A 22,377-nucleotide genomic window follows, 5' to 3' on the forward strand; every position below is an offset into this window, starting at 1 on the left:
CTATCATGTAGCCTGTAAGTATGGCCATCCTCAGAACAGTGGGCACAGAAGTAGCCATTTGGCTTTGTCATATTAGTTAAGAATTCACCAATGGCATTAAATTAGCTGTAGCCTCTTAACTTCCTTTTTTGTGGATGAAGGGCAGGTATGAAAAACACTTTCCGATGCTACCCACAGTCCTGCTGGTTGATTTATCTCCATGTAGAGTTGTCGTCGTGTGCAAGTACACAGGCAGAATTTCCCAAGGCAGCAACAACATTTGAGAACAGACTAGAAAAGTGCAAGAGTGGGGATTAGCACAAAACAGCGATACATTGAAAAGATTTGAGGGATAATCCAGGGTGATGTTTACAGAACAAAGTGCAATTCCTGCTGCCTCTGTCTTAAACATTAACAGAAGCTGTACAGCAAAGTCCAAGAGCAGCTCTTACAACCATTAAGGAATTGGTAGAATTGTGCTGACCTTTTTGTGTTGCTGCTTGTGAATACAATGAAAATTCACATTGATGGGGTTGGGCATCCAATCTCATTGACATTAAAGTACATTTTGTAACATAAAATTTATCCTGTAATAAATGTGAAACGGTAATTTAGCTAGAGTGGGGACGGGAGGGGGATTAACATCCTTTCTGACAAGACAAGAACTGAAATGTCAGACTTATTTGAGTGTTTGCTAAGGAACACACCGAATGGATTTCCTTTACTGTCAGCTGAAAAAGTGCTTACCAAAATCTGATATTTTTTCCTAACAGTTGGCAGGAAAGCCCAGCTAAAGTCTTGCCTTGCCTAATGGATTATGGTTACTCTTATGAACAAATCAAAAGCAGCCCACTCACCAAACTTTACTTTTGCAAAATAAACTGAAGGGGGTTGATTTTTTTTTTTTTTAAAGAAGATTTGCACTTTAAAAATTATGCACTGGATGTTGGTGAAAAGTACTTGCAGTACGGCAGATATGTAGCCGTAAGGAATAGGGCCTATCAGTTAGGAGCCTAAGTACCTTTCAGGATCTGGGCCTAGCAGAGCAGGTTGTTGAAAGGATTTCCTTACTCTCTGATCTGCCATGTCTCACCACATCCGTTCTGATCCCTAGCACCTAGTGATTTGATCATGGGTGAAAGGAGCACCTATGTAAAATTCTCAAGCCATGTGGAATCCTGCTCTCCCCCACTGCAAACATAGTGGGGTCTCTCCCCACACCTCCCCCCTTTTCTTCTTATAGAAATTTGTTACATTAAAATGCAGTGTCAGTAAATGGATGGGTGTTTCCGTGCTTGCCAACATATTGTCAGTCTCCAAGCAGCCAATGCATTCAGTGATTACACTGAAAACTGTTGCTAGAATGAGAGAAGGGAATTTAAAGCCAGCAGTGCTCAGTCTATGTGTGGCTCACTCAGGTTACACGAGGGGTACTCGTGACTAGCCCAAGCTGCTGTACATGCCAGCACAGCCACACTGCTATTTTTAGCATGCTAGCGTGAGCTAAGATAGCACCGCTATCTAGTTGCACTGGGAAGCATGCACCCAGGTGCAGTGCAGACACATGAGAAGTCTCCAGTTCTAGAACAAACTCCAAGTGGGAGAGCAGTTTTAACACCTAGTTTGTTGGTAACCTTTTATATACAAGTAATTTTGTAGTATGACAAAATTGTTAAACTTGCTGTGTATTAAGTTATTTAGGCCTAAATTCTAAATGTTACTTTGTGAATTGTGTTTATAAATAGTAATAAATGTTATTTTATAAAGAAAAAGTGCCTCGCTGTTGTGTGTGATGATAAGCAATAGTTTGGCTTAAGGACAATGTATAGAACCTTATCTCTTATCCTCCATTTTTGCTCACATCCCTGTCTTAACTTTACAGCATAAGGCTTTAGTGAAATGGTCTTACTCTTAATCCTCCTTATCCCTTTACCTTTTGTAATAGAAAATGTGACTTTGGCCCAATCCCACTAACCCATCACCACTTCCCCTCTCACAGAAAAATCCTGTTTAATATTCTGAAAAGATTGTAAAATGGTCTGTAAAGCGTACGGAGCCTTGGTTTATTTCTTTAAGTTTATACTGCCTTACTGGCTCTTGCAAAGCCAAACTTCATACTCCTCCGTTACCTCAAATTTCCTTCTAAGGTCTTGTCTACATTAGAAAAGGTTTGCTAGGATAGCTATGGCAATAAATTGTCCTACTGAGGACACAGCTTATACCAGTTCCCTGAATGAACTAAGGTCTACTAGCAAAAACATGTTTTTGCCAGTATAACACCTCCTAAACTCTGGGTGTTGATGGTATAAAAATGTCACTACCCAACATTACTGGATTGACAATATTTTTAAGCACGGCCCTGGCATTAGTAACCAGCCTAAGTATGGAAAAATACACAAATTAGGTGAGGAAAAGAGAGTGGGAATGGTTGATTTAACCAGTTGCTTCCTTTTCCTAAAGGAAGTGGGTCCCATTTTGAGACTTCAAAATTTGATCTTTATGACCCTTTGTAATGGTCCAAACTTAGCTAAATAAAAAAATCTGCATGGTTTAAGCATTTCAGGGCTACACAGTCTACTTTTCAAGGCTGACACTGGACCCATTCTAATGTAGGTCTAATTTTGACAAATGTCCCTCAGACTTTGACTATATTGTTTTAAAAGCCACACTGTTTAAGTAAGCACTTTGTTTTGGGATCAATAGCAATTCTGCTCCCTGTAAAACAACAGTTAAACAAAATATCACGGGTGCTTCTTTAACCGCTGCCTTGGATTAGAAGCTCGCCTCATTTAGACCCCATCTACATTGCAGCTGTAGAGCCGTGTCTAAGCTATGTTGTAGATAAACCTTCTTCTAACCCAGCTTGGCCATCTGCCATGGAAAAAAGGTTTTAGGTAGCTACACATTTACTATACAAGCCACAGGGGAAAGTAATTTAAGTGTAACTGTGTGAGGCACCCTTGTTTACTCAGTTTATTTATTTATTAGCATGCCAGCAAGACACTGACTGTATAACATTTTAATGATGCACCTGTTTTGGTGACTGTTGATTTTAAATTGAATCCAGGCACTTAGATGCAATTACAATGAGCATTATATAAATCCCTAACTAACTACAGTAACTAAAGACTTTTTTTTTAAGCCACAGGAATTATTATATTTATGAGGCATCACAGCTAAGATGAAACCAGCTACAAGCAAAGCTGTGCTGCTTCATCAAGTAAACAAGATCAAAGTCCTTCAAAGAGACATAATGATGTAATTTCCGGATAAAAGATCACGTGTTTATTTCTAAGTGGTTATTTGCCAAAATGGAAAAGTTAAAAAATACAAAAAAACCCCCAAACCTGACATTAATGTAAACAAACAAATTATGGGTCAATATGTAGTTTGCAGCTGTAATAACTCAAGCATCAAACATGGGAGATGTGTTTCTGTTAGCTCAAGTTATTCTAGCATGTTTTTTCCAATCTTTCCTGGATTGTACCTGTCACTGAAATGGAGTCAAGCCACCACCATTTTGTCTCCCCTAGCACTTGGCACGTAGCTGTGGTTTTAGGTGCTTGTAATGCCGGAAGTAGAATCCTGTCACTTATTTACATCTTGGGAGTTGACCTGGAACCACTTTTCATGGGCTTCTGTAACTGCACTAGGCTTTCTACTTTGCATACATAAACTGAAAGCCTATAATTTAGAATACCAGAACTGGCACCTTTGAAAAGGGTGGGAAAGAACAGCAAACTCCTAGGACCAGTGCTGTGTTAACCAGACAGAGAATCTGAATCTGAAACAGATTTGGTCCTTCTCTCCCATGCTTGGAGGATGTTTAGTCTGTCCTGAAGAACAGAATTTTGAATTGCTTTACTGCAACCCTTCTGGCAGCTTCACGAGCAGTACTGTAGACAAAATTCTCACTGTTGTTAATTGCTTTCCTGGATGTGATGAAGTTGCTCCAGGTCAATGTATTGTCTTGGGAAAAACGTGTATAGAGAAAAATGGAGACAAGCTCTTGAGGATTCCTTCGGGTGACTGGGACTGGCAAGAGCTAATGTGCATTTTTGGGTCACTGATCATACAAGGCAAAGGAGACTGGTAACATGAACCAGAACGGTTGTCTTTGTGTTACATGGACCACATTTAAGGATGCTTAAGACACCATAACAACTGAGATACAGCCCTTTCCACCTTCTATCTTAAAATACTCAACCAAAACAACAGAAACGTCATCTATAAAACTTATTTTTAAACCTTATTTAATAAAAGGTTTTAAAAGATACAGAGGGACATTAAGTAAATAAGTTACATAGGTACATTACAATCACATCAGCAAGATTTCCTTTAGTGTATTAATATTTTATAAAAAGAGCACAAAAAATAAATTCAGTCTGGTCTATCACAACTGTACAGCAAAAAAAAGGTAAATATTTTATATAGATATGTACACTATTTTAATATGTAACAGTCTTTTTAAAAGGTGCCCTAAGCAGCAAACACACAAAAAGGCAGTGTCTGCTCATTTGTTAAAATAAAAGTAATATACTTTTTATAATAAAGCATTTATACAGTAATTACAAAGGCTGAGACTGTTCCTGTACAGTACATCACCAAATGTAAAACAGAACAAAAAAGGTAAAATGCACAAAAAAACCCCTATTTGTATCAAATCTAAGCTACAAGGGAAAAATAATACACTTTGAGAAGCTGGAGAACATGGAAAGAGGTTTTTAAAAATATGCAATTACATTTTATAAAAATATATGCCTTCTCCCAAACTTAAGGAGCTGGGATTTTCCAGGCTCAGCTGTTGATGGAATCCCCTGTTCCAGAAAGAATTTTTATTTTTATTTTTACTTTTTTTTGGACAGCTGGGGATTAGAATTTTGTATTTCTCCCAACAACTGACACTGGAAAGAATGCGGGTGAATGAAGCAGCTGAACCCAAATGGAAAATTTACAAAAAAAACCACACTACTCACGCAAAACAAAGCTGGCAATATAGACACTGCTTCCTATTCTCTGGGAAATTTAATAAACTTCAAAAGTGTACACTGGAAGATAATACAGGAGACTACAGTTTGTGTGGGCATGTTAGGAAAAGAGTGCATGGGAAAATGTTCTAGCTTTTAACTGACAGGATTAATCAGTAAATTATAGAACTTTGCTTAGAAGACACTATCATGGGGCTAGAACGTTGTCATAACATCAGGTTCCCCTGTTCTAGACAAATACTGAAAGGAGACTAAGATCTTTATGGATGAAATCTCCACAACTTTTTAAAATCAGGAGACTTTTATATCATCATGATTTTCTAGATCGGTGACTGGTAGAATGGGTACACCAGGTAACAGGCAGAGACATTTGTAAAAAGGTGCATTCTGTTTGGCTTAGGAAACACTTGTTTTTGCGTGTCAGCCATTTTATTCTTAATCTTAGCGTACTATAACTAAAAGCTTCATCCAATTAAATTCTTAAAGTCAATAAATAACGATCAGCCACCCAGAAATCTGGTTAGCTAACTTTAATTTCACATTTCATCATCATCATAGGGATGAATAGATATTTTTAACAGAGACTTTAGGTTCAGATTTCAAAGCTACCCTTTACCTGCTGTCAAATAGCTGTATTTCTACTAGTCTCTAGCTATCAAAATGCCATGCTAGTAAACATATTTACCCCTGCATAGCCATTCAAAACACCATATGCCATTGTAGGCTTTTTTGATTGTTATTATTTTGTAGCATCTTGGTAGACTTGAGATACATTTACCTCAGAGCTAAGTTCTCTCAGATCAGTTTTACCTGTTCAGTCCAGCCTGAAATAACTGTGCTGAATAAATAAAAATGTGGAATTGCAGCTACATTGCCACATACCAGAGTGACAGTAGATTTGCATCTCCTTATATAACTACAGGTATAGAAACAAACACAACTGCTACAAAACTGAAATGCTGTCCCTATGCAGATCACACCAGACAGCAGGTGTAATACTGAGTGCTTATAAAGCCAGGAATAGTACAGGAAGGCAAGAGAGATTTCCCACACGCACCCTCTCAGTACATCTCAATGGCATCCAGTGTCTGGTAGATTCAAATGTGTAATGTTTAAAATATGGCCAAAAGGCAAGTAGGTTTACATTCTCACTTGACCTCCAACAGTGAAAAGGCTAGTACACTATGTTTGCACATGCAGAATTGCAATCTGCAAGGGGATTTTGTTTAAACATTGCATTTGTTCCCATAGAAAAGGTCCTCTCTGTTAAGCAACCCCCACCAAATGTGCTAATTCTACCTATTCCACCGCCACACATACTGAATTAGAACAGACTGTCAAGCTGCAAAAGATTAGGAGAGAAGAAATCTGCATGGATGAAAAAACAACCAATGCTTGATTCATTAATATCTAACACATCCACTAATTTTGCGCATTTTTAAAACAAACAAAACAACCCTTTCTACAGAGCAAAATCAATCAGCGCCCATGTCTAGATGGATGTCCCCTGGGATAAGAGGTAAAGGAGATCTAAGTAAGGAGCTAGTCTACTGGCTCCTAGAAGTAGACAGTATCAGTGCAAGAACTTGCTATCAATCCCATAAGGAAGACTAAGTCAATGCATAGAGCAATTGCATGATCTTGTTGTTTCACCCTGTACTTCCTCACCCCTTCCCCTCCCGACTGACCGCGATCACCATTTGCCATGTATATAGCTACAACTAGACTGTAGGTTCTTCGTGGCAGTGACTAGACTTTATTTGTTCTTTAAAGCATCAAGCACACTTTGGGAGCACTTTAAAAATACTAAATCATTTTACTCAGTGCATAATCAGGAAAGGAGAGTAAGAGACAAAGAACTGTATTTAACTTCTGTTCAGAAAGGGAGAACAGGCATTTTGGGGGCACATTAAATGGTGTGTCCCAGAATCCCTGTCCTATATGGAGGATTTTCCGGAGCAGAGCAGATTCACAATCCATTTCGTTTGGCATCTTTACCTAGCTTCAGGGGAAGGTAAAGAACCACTCAGCTAGCTAACTCTGCACTGTTCTCATTGGGAAAGCAAAAGAACCTTTATTTTCTGACCCATACAATTTAATTAGCCGTATCTTAGTTTTCCTACCTGAGAATTCTAGAGGTTTTGATCTTATATAGCCCTTTCTGAAATCCTCCCAAGGTATCTGACGTCATGATTTCCAGAGTGGCTACATGCTGTAGTATCTCTTTGTTATTTGTTCTAACTGCACTGCCCTTGAATTTAAGGGACTCCCCCTTGTTCCATTATTATGGAATAAAGGAGAGAGACTGTTAAGTTTCCCCTTATAATTTTGAATACCGCAGTCAAGCCTCCTCTCCAACACAATGATCCTAGTGACTGCTCACTCTCTCAGCCCATATAAGTCCAGGTGTATCTTCACTTATCTTTGTTGCTTATTTCTGGGCCTTTTTGATCTCCACTTTATAACAGGACAGAGTATTCCAGGTGTTCAATATGATGGTATAATATGTTCTGCATTATTTTCAATCCCTTTTAAAATGCACCTAAATCATCCTATTTGCTTTTTAAACTGCTGCATTACTCTATAATTCCCAGGGTCTGACACTTATTAGTGACTTTCCAATCTTCTGGAAAGAACTGCCATTTTAAGGCTTAACTGCATTGTAACCTTTTACTTGATTTTATGTCCAACTCTGAAAATGGATCATTAGCAGATGTGAAGAATTCAGAAGTGACTTCTTTAGAGTAGAACATAATACACAGTTACTTTGACTTTTTCCTCCCCTTGACAGGAGCACTCCAAATATTCAGTTATTTACAGCACTGCTGGAATAGCGAAGAACATGCAATTTTAAAATGAAAATAATCTTTATTAATATTTAAATTCTTAAGATTTGCTGCTTGAACTTTTCTTGTGAAAATTATTTGCTTTTGATTCTCTGCAGTTTGCTAATGAATAATTAATAGCAGGTGACAGGCCATCTGCTTCCACATTCCAGTCCCGACCAGTTCACACGGTGACAAATGGATTTTATATGATTGCAAACGGAGATCTGGATTCTGGACTGGAAGCTGGCTTTCTGATTCCCAAACTGGCATGAGCCCAGGCTAGTTACAGAAGCTAAATATGCTGGTGAAAGGAGAGGGGCATTTCTTGTAAGTTAAAATGATTAACATTAAAAAAAAATAGTAGCCAATTAACAATATTTTATTTTTATTATAAAGAAGAATCCTTCCTAACTAAAGAAAAGGAGCTGTGCAGAGATGAACAGCTTAAAGAGTAGGGTACCAAATATATGGCTTGAGGATTTAATTAGGCAGTGAAACAATTGTAGCTGCCAAAAAAGGAGATGGTCCCAAGGTCTGTGGAGGAAGCTCTGGTGCCATGGGGCAAAAGAGCCAGACCAGGCAGGTGACAGGCTGGAATCTGACCTATATTAGATTGTAGTTGAACAAGCACAAAGGCATGAACAAGCACAAAGGCATGCTTACCTGAAACTTATCCGGCAGCTTGGAGAGCCTATTGCAAGTCAGCCAGATCAGGGACAGCCTGCTACAATTAGCTGGAACTAGCTAAACAGCACCGCTCAGGAATGCACAGGCAATTAACTTATCTGACCACCAGATGCCACTACAGAACTGCAGGTCGATCTGATGTGCATTTCACTGGCACCACAAAACTGGCAATTCCCTGCCACATTTAAACATTTTATTACTAACTATGGCTCTTTGCTCATGCAGTTAAGTGCCACATAAATATCAGCACATGATGTTCCTCCAGAGGTGGGAGTGAGAATTGGCTGCCTGCATGTACAAATGCTCTACAGTACTACGGATGCTCCACTGCAGAGAGTGTTGTTGCCACTAAATCCCATTTGCTTCTTCAGTTATTTTCACTGGCTCCTGCCAATCTCCCCATTTCTTCACCCTATACTTATAAGGCAGAGGCCACGAAAGGAGCCAATTAACACTCTTGCGCAATGGATACAGCACAAGGAAACAACTGGATTCTTTATAAAGACAAGGTGGGTGAGGTACCATCTTGCATTGGACCAACTTCTGTTAGCGAGACAAGCTTTTGACCCACACAGAGCTCTTCAGAAAAAGAAGAGCTCTGTATGGTTGAAAAGCAGTGGTGCAAGTAGAAATCATTTCTTGCCAATACTGCATTCATGGGAGAGACACAAGGGGAGGCACATGATCTCCCCAAGTGACTCCTCCCCGCCCCCCCCCCCCGTCACCCCACTTTGTATATACAAACATCAACAGCTTAACTACTCACTTTCCCACCAAATATGTAGTATTCAATCTGTACGGGAGTTGGGTGAGCAGCCATTTCAGCCTATGTATGGCTTATTAAAAGACAAAATTTAACTGCTTTATGGTACCCAAACATTGCATTTCAATGGGGGATTCAACTTCCTTTAAAAGAACAGACTCCTGAAACTTTTATCAGCCCACAAAAGAGGTCCATAGTCATGCAAATAGTCCCATTGTCTTCAGTGGGGCTGATGAAATGATTAAGGGTTTACAGGATTAGGTTCCAAGTATGTAAATTCTTCTGGATGAAACTGAAAATGCCTGAGCTGCCAGATCAGAAGGAACTTCATTCGAATAACGGTGGGCAAATGTGTGATAAGTCTTAGCTCCGTTGCTAAGAGGAGGAACATATTTTCAGCAAAGTTTTTGGCAGACTCCAGAGGCAGCTGACTGGTTTAAGGCTGTCAATGTCCAGCATTATAATCTTCACTTATAGTTCTATCACCCACAAAGCTAGAAAATGAGGCATTTGTTTTCTTTGTTTTGCTGCTCCAGTTCCAATTAACAAAATGTCTGTTAGACTAGTTTGGCTACAAAGAAGAATTCTAGGTACACTGGGGACAACACCTGATTCCCATCAGGCTACAGAACTGGGCTGACATTAGAATCCAAACAATCACTCTAATGATTTGGACTTGTTGTGATGCAGTATGGATGTCATGGATAATTTAGACCAATGGGGAGAAACAGAATCAAAAACACTGTTTAAACACCTTTTGTCCCCCCACCCCTCCTCTCTTGAGGACTCCTGACCAAGGTAACAGCACAATACATATGCTAACAAACTTAAACAAAGGCTTTGTTTAAGTTTGTTAGCATATGTATTGTTCTGTTAAAGCCATATAAAGAATGAATGTCCTCCCTAGCTGCGTTCTGATTCTTTAAGGAGCAGAGTGCAGCTTCTCCCCCCCCAGGAGGGGAAAGTAGTCCCAAGTCTTTCCGGTACCCCATACCCACTAAAAATCTCTTCCCGGTACTACGTACTGGAGGGTACAGCTCTACTTGCAGCCCTGCTTGAAAGCTTGTCTCTCCCACCAACAGAAGCTGGTCCAATACAAGATAGAACCTCACCCACCTTGTCTAATATCCTGGGACCAACACAGCTGCAACTACACTGGATTCTTTACAGTTTTATGAAATAAAGGTATGTGAACAATATGTATATATGTACAGACAGATTCTGTGTAATTTTAGTATTCAGCTAACCGATTTTTGCTTTCTTTTAACACTTTGCTTTAATACCAGGCCTAGCTGCCTGGACTTTTGGCTAATGGAGCGATTTCAATGCCAGCTTTGCATGAAGAGTACATTTTACTGGTAAGGGGGCCATGATGGGATAGCCAAGTATTCTGTGCTGTCCAATCACATCAAAGGAATGAATGGAAGGACACACAGCTTCTTCAGTGTAACTCTTGTAAGTGGCCATTTAAAGGGATTGGTAAAGGCCAATAGGGAAACAGGCATCCCCCTGCATAATGGCCATTTGGGGAAGGGAGTAAAGAAGCCTGAGGAAGAGACCCGAGTCCACCCTTCCCATCTCTGTGAGGCGTGCACAGTCCAAAAACGGTGTCTTGGGTCAAGTCTCATTAACCACCTTGCTCCCTTTTGTAATGAGTTAAAGCCAGATGTTATCGTTAGAGGCCTTTCAAATTGTACTTGTGAGGGGTCAAATTCTTCTAAAAGTGACCCAATAACTACTTCGCTTCCTGTACACAATATAGCCAGATCTTTAAGGTTTGTGGCTACTCTTATTGCAAGGGAGGATATATGTCCACTACTGAACTCTTAATGGCACAGCAAATATCAGGCATCCCCTTGCTACAGAAAAATAGAAATCTCCTCTCAGAGGAGAGGGGTGGGCTGAGTGTTCTTCACCCCTCTCCCTCACACTTCAGTCATACCCAGAGTATGTCTCATATTTCCACAGAACTTGCTAAGAGCCTGGATAGCGCACAGAGAGGAAAGCAGGAAGGGCATTGACAGGAATCTGCTATGGAAAGAAGTCATTACAAAACACTGGTGTCACAGTAACTAGATGCAGACAGTCTCAGGGCAGAGCATCTTTTTCTTGCTCAGATCTGGAAGCCTTTACACTCAAGAGTCTCATTGTCATGAGTCTTGGCAAGCACAAGGAGAAAGCCCTGACTGATCTGCAGGAGAACTAAATTCCGCTCCTGATGACATTGTTCTATTACGTACCTCAGGTGCCTTTATAAATAAAATAGAAATCTGGTTTGTAAAAAAGAATATCCAGGTTCACACAAATCATTTTATCCACTGATTTGGCTCAGTCTATACTGGCAGGGTGAGATGCAGAATGTGGGGTGAGGAAATGGCAGCAATGGACAGAAGCCTAGTAGAACTCAGCCCAGATAAGGAAAGTGCAGGAATGGAGGCAAACACACCGAGAGAGAGGCGGGGTCCAGCCTTGCTGCTCCCTCGACTTCCCCTGGACTATGGCTAAATCTCCCCATCCTCATCCGAGCTGCTACTGTCGCTGCTGTCGCTGCTGCTGCTGCTGCTCCCCACGTCGCTGCTCTCCTCCTGCTGCGCTGCTGCTGCGGCTGCCGCGGCTGCCGCCTCCTTCTCTCGCTGTTTCAGTGCTGCCGCCTTCTTCTCCTGTTCCGCGTGGCTCTTCATGTGAGCGCTGCGGCTTTTTACCTTGGAGAAGATCCTGAGGAAGAACACATATGTGAACCTGTCTGTTCAGTCTCTCCATACCTCCTCTTCCCGCCCTTGCCAAAGGGGCGGCTGCATCTCTGGTTTGAAGTCAACAGACGACAGAGGAGGACCCTGTACCACCACCAAGATGGGACTACTGCAGCTACGACTGCTCTCACTCCCATTCCATACGCAGCCGTGTGGTGCAGTAGATGGGGCACTACCTTAGGACTCAGGAGACCTAGGCTCTGTTTTTGGCAGACAATAATGTGCTGCATGACCTTGGAGCAGTCATTTCACCTCTCTAGGCCTTGGTTTTCCTTCCCACTCTTTATCTGTCATGTCCATTTAGATTCTAAGCTCTTGGAGGCAGGCTCCATCTCTCACTATGGATCTGTACACCGCTGTGCAATAAAGGCCCCCAATTTTTTAGGCACTACTGTAATACAAATAAATAAGCAAGCAAACGATGACCAGTGCCCTCTTTTTGCACTTCTTCCCCCAGGGTCAAAGGTTTTTGCCCTTTGTGGTTTCCATTCCCTCTCTATCCTCTTCCCCCGCGGAATACATTTCTCAATTTTAGTTGCACCAAATAGACTTGAAAGTCATTAAGATTTTCCTCCTGCTTCTGCCCTGTGAGCGTCCAGGCTAGAAATACAGCAGTGTGACTTCTCAAAGCTGTGCTACTTCATGGTCTAGTGGAGAGGTGTCCTGCCACTGCCACACCATGGAAACCTGTCATCACCACTGAATTAGACAAAGATGTCATTCCTTCTGGTTCTCCCCATCTCCTCACCATCCCGCTTCTATATGTAAAATGGTGAGGAACTCCTGGTATTATGAGGCTAGTTATTCTTTGGGATTAAGCAATTTAGGCAGCAAACTGAACTTTCTTGGCTGGAGCCACAGAGGGAAAGTAATACATCTACGATACGCACAAGAGACGAGTAAATTTTATCAAACCATTTGTTCACCCCTTCCCTGGCACCTGCTGCTATAGTAACGATAATGCCCTACATGCCTATAGTATTAGTCATCTGAAAAGTTCTTAAAGTGCTTTTTCCACTATACAGGAATCTCTCAACACACCAGTGAAATGTAAACACTGCTGAGGTGGACCATACAACTGTTCAGCAGTGCACAGCAACATTAAAGAATACATGGGGGGTGCAGAATATAATCATCCAAGTTGTAATCTGTACAGGGTACTTGGGTTAGTATGCCTATGATTATGAAAACTTCTATGGCAACTGTTTTTAAGATCTAATCTGAAAGACAGCACCAGTGGTGGTAAACTGTTCATATTATTGCCAGCATTTCCAACAATTTATTGTATAATATCTCCACAAAAACTGCTTTTCAAGCTAATGTTCCTTTTGTACAACATTCCTGTGATTGTCATTGTCAATGCGTTTCTCTTACCTGCCACATTTTTTACATGGAAACGTGTTCTCCTGGTTCTGAGCTTTACTGGTTGTGTCTGGTTTTGGCTTTGGTTTCCGTCTCCTCCTCTGTACTGGGGGAGGAGCCTTCTGAGACTTCACTGCTGCCTCCTTAGGCTTCCTTACAGTCCTAGTGTTGGCTTCCCCTGCAGCATTAGACTCCTTGCTTCTTGAAATAAGGACCTCATTGACCTACATGGCAAAGAGACAGTTGTTAAAGCAAAGTGAAAATGAAGCATCTCTGAAATAAAGGCTCCTGGCTGAACTCTCACCCCATAGTATTCCAATTCAAGCTATCACTAATGAGAAACTCTCTCTGGTATTTCTAACACCACTTGTCCTCCTCTCCGAGCATCAGTCCCACGGAATTCATCACATTCCCAGTCACCACCTCTCCCCGCCCATCAAGTCTCATAGGACACCATCTTGATGCTGGTAATACTCAGAGTTATTCCAGTTCCAGCTCCTTCCACCAGGAAAAGTTAAAGATGAAGACACTTTGTCTGGAATTGTCTATTTTTATTCAACATTTTCCAAACTGTTAACCGGGGGCGGGGTGGGAAGGACTGGTGGGGGGAAGTACATGCAGCTCAGTGCACCACTGACCGCTTCGTTGGCTTGTAGTGTCTGTGTGGCCTTGAGAGGCACTGTGCTCTTCCTGTCATCCAACTCTTCCTCCTTCTCAGCCACCTCCTCCACGTGTGTATGTTCCTCACTGTAATTCTCCTTTCTGGGAGGAAGAACACGTGCAAACCTATGGGAACTCTTCACATGAAGAAATGGTAAAGGGACAGAGTTAATATTTTCTTCTTTGAGCTTCAGCTCTACAGCAAGTTGAAGTAATTATGTGAAAAAGGATGGGAGGCTGGGCCTAGCGAACTTCAGCCTGACTTGTCTCTGCTGGTAACGGCAGCAGGTCAGAGAGACTTAGGCCATGTCTACACTTACAAGCTTACAGTGGCGCAGCTGAGCCGCTGTAAGAGCGCTTGTGTAGCAACGTTATGCTGCCTGGAGAGAGCTCTTCTGTCGACACAATAAAACCAGCTCAACAAGCCGCGATAGCTATGTCGGCGGGAGAGCATCTCTCACTGACACATCGTTGTGCACACCAGCACTGATGCTGGCAAAACTTATGTCATTCAAGGGGCTGTTTTTTCCATACCCCTGAGCAGCAAAAGTTTTGCTGAAATAAGTGACAGTGTAGACATGGCCTTAGAAACACAAGAGTTTCTAATCAGACAGTTACTTACGGAATCTATGCAATAGTTAGGACCATATTTATTATTTCTTGTATATATGTAGCAACAGTAAAATTAGAAAGAGTGAACTGTGATTCAGTCCATGAAGTTCGCATTTGGCACCAAAGCCAAAAGCAGGAAAGGGAGTTGGGCGGTTACCTTGATATCAACCTCAGCTTCATCTTTCATAGACTTCTCATTAGTGGCATCAACATCCCCAAAGATTAAGGTCCCATTCCGACCAATTTTCACTTGTTTTTTGTATGTGTAGTAAAACTCTACACACTGGGCCACCGTCTTGGTTTTTATCTAGTGTTTAAAAAAAAAAAAAAGAGGCAAACTCCTTTTAAAAGGTGTATTAATATTCAGTAAAAGTGTAATTACAAGTCACTTTACATTGTAATTTTCTTTTCCAACAATATCTTTCTATTATATGAAAACTGTTTTAAGTTCTTTACACATTGTTATGTTTCCCACAAACATTTTCTTTAGCCTCCACTGGAATTTCTCAGGGCTAGATTCCGGCACCTTTACTCACACTGAGCAGCACTTTAGGCTGAATAATCCCATAAGTTTCAATGGAGCTACTTGCACAACATGGTACTAGTCAACACCAGGATGGCAGAACTGGCACTGGGGCCTGGTCTACACTAGGAAATTAGGTTGGTATAACTATGTTGCTCTGGAGGTTGAAAAATCTACACCCGAGTGACCAGGGCCAGATTAAAGCAGGGGCTTTAGAGGCTGCAGCCCGGGGCCCCAGCTCAAGGGGGGCCCCACAAAAATAAATCACAGGCAGCAATCTCTAACTCCGGGCCGCTAGGAGTCCCGCGGCGCAGTGGGGCGCTCAGGCAGGCTGTCTGCATGCTGTGACCCCATGCCACTCCTGAAAGCAGCCGGCTGCTAGCACGTCCCTGTGACCCCTGGTGGGGGGCGGGTTCCCAGTCAATGGGAGCTGTGGGCGTGAACACTACACAGAGACATGCTGTCCCCCTCCCCGCAGGGGTCGCAGAGACATGCTAGCTGCCAGCTGCTTCCGGGAGCAGTGTGTAGCCATAGCATGCAGGCAGCCTGCCTGAGCCCTGCAGGCCGGGAGCTGCCTGTGATAAGCGCCTCCTGGCCAGAGCCTACACTTCACACCCCCTCCTCTACCCCAACCGACTGCCCCAGATCAGAACCCCCTTCTGAACCCAAACTCCCTCTCAGACCCTGCGCCTTCTTGCACACCAATCCCCTGCCCCAGCCCCCTCCTGCACCAACCTCCCTCCCAGGAAAAATACGTGCATACGGGGGGGCCCCCACAAAATGTAATAGTCCCTGTCCCATAGAAGAGTTAATCCGGCCCTGTGAGTGACACAGTTAAACCAACCTATCCCCTGGTTTAGACGGCATTAAGTTGATGGGAGAATTCTCCTGTCAACCTACCTATCACCTCTCACGGAAGTGGAGTCCCTATGAAGATAGGAGAACCCCTCCGATCAACACAGATAGTGTCTTCACTGAAGTGCTATAGCAGTGCAGCTGGAGCAGTGCCACTGTAGGGGTTTATGTGTAGACAAGCCTGAGGATATGCCTACGCTGCAGGTAAGGGTGTCTCTCTCAGCACAGGTGGACACACGCTCTAGCAAGCATGCTAAAAATAGTAGCGTGGATGTTGTGGCTCAGGCTGGAGCTTGGGCTCTCAGGCTCATGCGTTCCCCAAGACTTAAAAGCCTGAGCTGCAGACTGAGCTGAAACGACCAGACTGCTATTTTGAGCTCATTAAGCTCAAGCCCTGGTAGTGAGAGTCTGTCTACTCAGCTTGGGAGGCTTGCAACCAGCTGCAGTGTAGACATACAAAGAGAAATGTGCGCTCCATAAGGGTATCTGCAACATTGCAAATGAGTTGTCAGGTCTCAGAGCAGACTTACAGCTTCCTGGGAGGTATTTAATTTCCAACAACATATTCGCTAAGGAACAACCAAAAAGCAAGTCTAACAGATAGGGAGGAAGGCATGCAGAACTTTTCAGTTCTGTACCCATCTGGGAACACCTGATCATCAGCAGACCCAAGGACAATTACACATGTTCTATCTGTGACGTATTTGAGAGTTTGGAGGCAGTGTATTAGCTTTTGTTAATGCCTAGGCTTTCACAAGTTAATACTAAGTTTTGCACATTTGTTATTTATTCATGAGAAATTTGAAAACTACTCCTGCCTTTCTTTTTTTCTGTAGCTTTACCTCCAATGAAAACATCTTCATGATAGGTTAAAATGGATAGAAGGCATTTACTAAGAGGACATTTTCACTGTCTCTAATTTTTATAGAACACTGGAAGTAAAACTACTAAATATTTCACCAATCCATTTATTACTCCTGGGGGGATTCTGCACCAAAAAATTAAAAATTGTGTGCCAAAAAATTAAATGTTCAGCAAAATTCTGCATATTTTATTTGTCAAAATAATACAATATAATCACACCAGTTTCACTTGTTTTGTTAATTTATTTAAACTACAATACAGAAAAAAGTCACAATAACTATTCAGCATTTCCTAAACGCGTGAAAGTTAAGTTACAAACACTTGGTAACTAATACCCTGCATTCCAGTTATAATCCTGGATTTTCATTTAAATTACATTACAGAACACCAAACAGCAGCAACAACAAAAAGTAGGATGTCATTTTAAATTGCTCAGAGACTTTCACACATAAAAGCCATACAGTTTTGCTAATCATTATCCTGGACCTGGCTGGGTACTTTGGGAAGTGCTTGCTTCTGATTGTCCTGACCTTTAACTGACTGCTTGATAAATGTTTTATTTGCCCTCAAACTCTTTTTTTTCAAACGGGTAAGTAAAATAAATCCTGAGCCGTAATAAAACCCCATTGTGACACTTTGGCACAGGAAAAAAGTGAGAAAGCACATAGATCTTCTTAGCTGATTCCCTTACTGTCATTTATAATAAGGCTCCTTTACATCACTCTGGCAATGTAGGGGCCTTAAACCTTTTACAGGTTTTATCCTCCTGGGGGAATTGACTGAGAACAGAAACAGTTAACCAACAACAGGAACATTAACAATGTTACTACGCAGGCAGGCTGCTACTTTTCTGCCTCAGAGAATGAGATCAATTAAGTAGCAGGCAGGCTGCTACATTTCTGCCTGTGGGAAAGAGCCTTCCTCATGCATAATAAAAAGTCCTATCCCTCCACACCCCTGGTGAGCCACAATAGCAAGCGAGAGGGACAGAGTCTCTCTCACTTGTTGGCAGGCACACACACCCAGCCCCGCCCCCTGATGGTGATCAACATCTCTCCTCCAGGCACGCACACCCAGCCCCTCTCCCCCTGCAGCGATTTGCATCTCAGAGGCTGCTCCAGGGCCAGGCACATTGGAATTCACACACTGCCTGGGCTACCGGGGTAGAGGCACGTGTCCCCCAGCAAATTTCTTTTGCATTTTTCTTCACAGGGGGCACAGAAATATGCGGGCCGGGGGTGCAGAATTCTGTCAGGAGTAATTTATGGGACATTTTACCACAATGGGAATTTTTCTTATTCAGGTTTGTAACTGGGCTACTTGAGTGTTACTGGAGCACTCCCATCACTTTATAAATATATTCTGTGTAATTGATCTGTGTCCTGGGCTAAATGAGGGAGATTGGATTGATTAATGTGGGGGGAAGGGAAATCAATAAGTAGCACTATGTTTTCAATTTTTTTTTTAAGTTTAATCACTCAAAGGAAATTTGGGGAGTCGGGGGAAAGGAAGAAAAAACAAACACACAAAACCCCACAGCACCCAAGAGGGAATGCAGTATATTTTGTGTTGACGGTATCACTGTCAGCACCAACTGCATCAGCTCAGGTCAACCCTTCCACAGTGCATTAAGTAACTGACGGAATAACTTACAAGTTTCTGGACCAGGAAAAAGTCTTTCTTGTAGATTGCAATGCCTTTGTTGAAAAGTTTCTTCTCATCAACTTTCCACCTGTCCGATCCTATAAGTAAAGAAGTTTGAACTGAAACCTATTTCATTTCAAGCTTTTATTTGTCTAGTTGTATTTTCTTTAGGTTTCCTTTAAATAAAACCAGCCCAAACTATATGCAGTTCATTACACATCTGAAGTAGTCTTAGTACAATAACACTCTTGCACCTCCAACAAGAAAACACACAATCCAGAATGTCCCTTAGCTCTCCCACATTCTTTCTTTATCCACATTACCAGAGTACATTCCACTGTGGCTGTGTCAAAGAGCCGTTGTACTTGTAATGTGAACAGACGTGTAATTTTTGTGCACTAGAGATGGAGCTATTGAGCTTCTCTCTACCCTCACCAGACCAAGGTCTCCCAGGGTTGCCTAGGGCCATCCTGGGTCACGAAAGTTACTATCTTGCAATTGGTTATATATTGAGTGAGGGTACAGACAGACATAGCTCATCCGACATTGCAGTTTTCCTTCCATAGAGGAAACAATGAGATGCAATAACCTGCTAGTGTCTGTACTCTCTAACATCCTACTGTAAGCAGCATAGGTTACTAGCGACTGGAAATTCTCCCACTAATACTCTCTCTCAATTCCCTGCTATGAATTCATGCCACAGAGATTGCATTCCTGAGATTTGGACAGTCCTTCCACCACCCATAAGCCTCCCTTCTGTGATTGCTCTCCGTGAAGACATCTAGTCCCTTGACAAGCCTGTGTATACAAAAGAGTGGCTCAGTGACTAATGGACTTGTGGTCCGTGCAGCACACTAGCCAATCCTAAGTGTCATGACAGCTGCAGGCAAGAATCCCTGAAATTCGCCACTGCACTCATCCGGGCAAGGGATGACGACCGGTTCCTATAAAGCTTCCGGGGCGGGGGGGAGAGAAGGATGACACTATATCAATATTAAAAGAGCAGCAACAACCACCATCACCTGCTGTGCAAAAGGGTGATGGAGGATCAGGAAAAAATTCCCTATCTGCAGCTAGGGCTGCCACCTCCAAAGGAAAGAGAGGCAGCCGCGCTGAGTTTATCTGTTGCCTTCCCCTAGGCATACCTGTGTAGTGATAGTCTGCCAGTGGGTGGTATGGCGATCGCATTGGCCTCTTCAGCAGCAATTTGGTCAAAGTAGCCTAAGAGACAGTACAACAACAGAATTAGCTTCATGTAGGACACTAACTTATACAGGTATTACAACAAAGAACATCAGGCAATCCCCTTAGTATCATCCTCTACCAGCAGGTTAATCATATTAAAAGCTCTCTTTCCCACTCTATGCTCTAGCATTTGGAACAGCGAAATGTGAGTCAAGACACAAGCTTTCTGTTCTTGACTCTCTGGTGCCTTGTGCAAGTGCCCTCACCTCTCCATGCCTCCACTTTTCCATCTGTAAATTGGATAAAATACTACTCACCTACTCTAGCTCATAAAAGGTGTTGAGAGACAGGATTATTACTCCCACAGATGAAAGGCCCTATAGAAGCATTATCTTGTGTAGTGATGATCCCATGTAGCATGTGCTCTCTTATAAAGCCACTTCCCACTGGCCTCCACTCCTTTGCAGATCCAGGACACCAGTGAAATGTGTTTAGAAATCTCAGCTCACTTGAGTAAACAATATTCCGAAATAAAATGGAAGGATCACTTCAGCGGAAGAAATTTATCTCAGAGACTATAAAGCCACTCAATTGTAGCCACTTTTTATTTGCACTTAAACTATAGCTACCATTTGTGCTGCAGTTAGAGAAGATTATGAAAGGTGGATGCACTAAACAGCTACACTTTGCAATTTTACAGCATTTACCAGAGAAATCAGTGTTTTATAAACATAAATGGTTACATACTGCTGCAAGGTAAATAAATATACCCATTTCACAGATAGGCAAAGAGAGGTTAAGTGACTTGCCTAGGGTCACAAACAGAGTCAATGACAGAGGCAAGAATTGAACCCAGGAGTCCTAACTCCCAGTCCCATGCTGTAAAACCAGTAGACACTGCTCCCTCACATGAGACTTGGCTTCCAATTCAGAGGGCAAGTGAATTTAGTTTAGCAATCTCAGCCACTTGATCCCTGCAAGCTAAAAACAGAAACCACATACAGTCTGCTGCAGTTCGACATTTTTAGCAGTCTCTGCTTAGGAGAGGCCAAAGACTGAAATAGCAAGGATGGTGCAGGACAAAACAGAGGTGCAATCAGCAGAGCTGTGCGGGGCCATGTTTGGAATAGTGACAGCAAGAGGTGATGAGCATTAGGATTTAGATGTATTGGCAGAACTGTGTAGTGCTTTGCAAGCTTCCTTCTTTCAAATAAGCTTCTTGCTGGTGCAATCAGTCCTTGATTATAGTGAGCATTAAGGTCTCTTCCCACAATCCCAAAAGACAGACAGAAGATTGAAGAGGACTCACCAGAATGTTTCCCTTTGCTTCATGCAAGACGTGCAGCGCCAGCTCCTGATTGGTACCAGCCCCAGGAAAAATACTTGAACAGGAGGCAGTTAGCAGATTTTCCACTATTACCAGGAAAGTGCCATCAAACCAAAAAAAAAGGGATGGGGTGGAAGAAGCAAAAGATCAGATTAAGAAATAGAAAAGTAGTTGCTATTTTTCCCCATATTCAATGAGTCTGGCTGGTGAGGGTCTCTCAGCAGAGTTTTCGATGAGCGAGTGTCCACGTATATCTTGGGCAACAGTAGGATTTGCATTATTTTATCCTAATTGATCCTTTCTAGTCAAAACTAGAGAAACTAGCAAAGAACACAAGACTGAATGATCACAGAACTTGAACTCCCTCTCACATTAAGAAAGGATGGTGAATCCAGGTGATGTTCAGATAAGATATAATAATGCAGGACTAAGGGGAAGGGAAGAGAGCCAAGACTGAATGAACCTCAGTGTTTGAATTTCCCTCTTGCTCGGGGGGAAGGGAGAAGATATTTCCTCTCTAGGTTAGCATTTAAGAACACTATGGGACCAAGGTGAGAAAATACAAATCTGAATGAACGTGCAAATACCATTTCCTTCTTTTTCCAGAAAAGGGTGGTCAAGAGCTACTGCTTCAGTAAGTGAACAAACCCAGAATTCAGGCCAGCTCTACCCTACATAGTTGTGTTGGCACAATTCTGTTGGCCAGGAGTGGGGGGGGGGAAGGGGTCCCCATCCCCTAGCTTGCACAGCTATGCCAGAAAAACCTCTAATACAGGCCAGAAAAACCTCTAATACAGGCCCAGCTATGTCAAAAAAGGCATTTTTCAAAATCCTTTGGAGAATCAAAAATGAACTTTTTTGTTTCCAATTTCCAGCATTTTGACAAAAGGAAAGGAAAGGTCAGGCTTGACAAAGCCCTGGCTGGGATGATTTAATTGGGGATCGGTCCTGCTTTGAGCAGGGGGTTGGACTAGATGACCTCCTGAGGTCCCTTCCAACCCTGATATTCTATGATTCTATTACTAGGCTGACAAAATGGATGGGAGAAAAAGCGGTGGTACCACCACCTCCCTTATAACTTTAGCCCCCTTGTTGAGGCACTCACCTGGGATGTGGGACCCTGAGACTACACTACAAGCGCTACAGCTACACCGTTGTAGTGTACACACTTGCTACAGCGATGGAATTACTGTTCAAGAGACAGTAGCTAGGTCAACAGAAGAATTCTTCCATTGAGCTATGCAATCTCTATACTGGGGCTTAGGTTGGCTTAACTAGGTCTCTCATACCCCGGAGCAATGTAGCTAGGGTCAATCTAAGTTTTAGTTGTAGACCTGTCCCCAGATGCAA

At 42.4% G+C, this 22,377-nt stretch overlaps 1 protein-coding gene across 3 annotated transcripts in view; it reads right to left on the reverse strand.

The window, feature by feature from the left end:
- Positions 1-9,213: 9,213 nt before the first annotated feature.
- MIDEAS (mitotic deacetylase associated SANT domain protein) overlaps positions 9,214-22,377 on the reverse strand; it is an 84,344-nt gene continuing 71,180 nt past the window's right edge. For all 3 annotated transcript variants that reach the window (XM_077818782.1, XM_077818783.1, XM_077818781.1), the window contains exons 7-13: positions 21,010-21,113; positions 19,661-19,736; positions 18,525-18,613; positions 14,787-14,936; positions 13,996-14,154; positions 13,370-13,581; positions 9,214-11,960 (exon numbers count right to left, since the gene is read on the reverse strand). In XM_077818782.1, the coding sequence (XP_077674908.1) occupies positions 11,747-11,960; positions 13,370-13,581; positions 13,996-14,154; positions 14,787-14,936; positions 18,525-18,613; positions 19,661-19,736; positions 21,010-21,113 (1,004 nt within the window). In that variant the 3' untranslated portion in view covers positions 9,214-11,746. The remainder of the gene's footprint in view (positions 11,961-13,369; positions 13,582-13,995; positions 14,155-14,786; positions 14,937-18,524; positions 18,614-19,660; positions 19,737-21,009; positions 21,114-22,377) is intronic.

The sequence above is a fragment of the Eretmochelys imbricata genome, chromosome 6 (assembly GCF_965152235.1).
Source record: "Eretmochelys imbricata isolate rEreImb1 chromosome 6, rEreImb1.hap1, whole genome shotgun sequence".
Taxonomy (NCBI): Eukaryota; Metazoa; Chordata; order Testudines; family Cheloniidae; genus Eretmochelys; species Eretmochelys imbricata.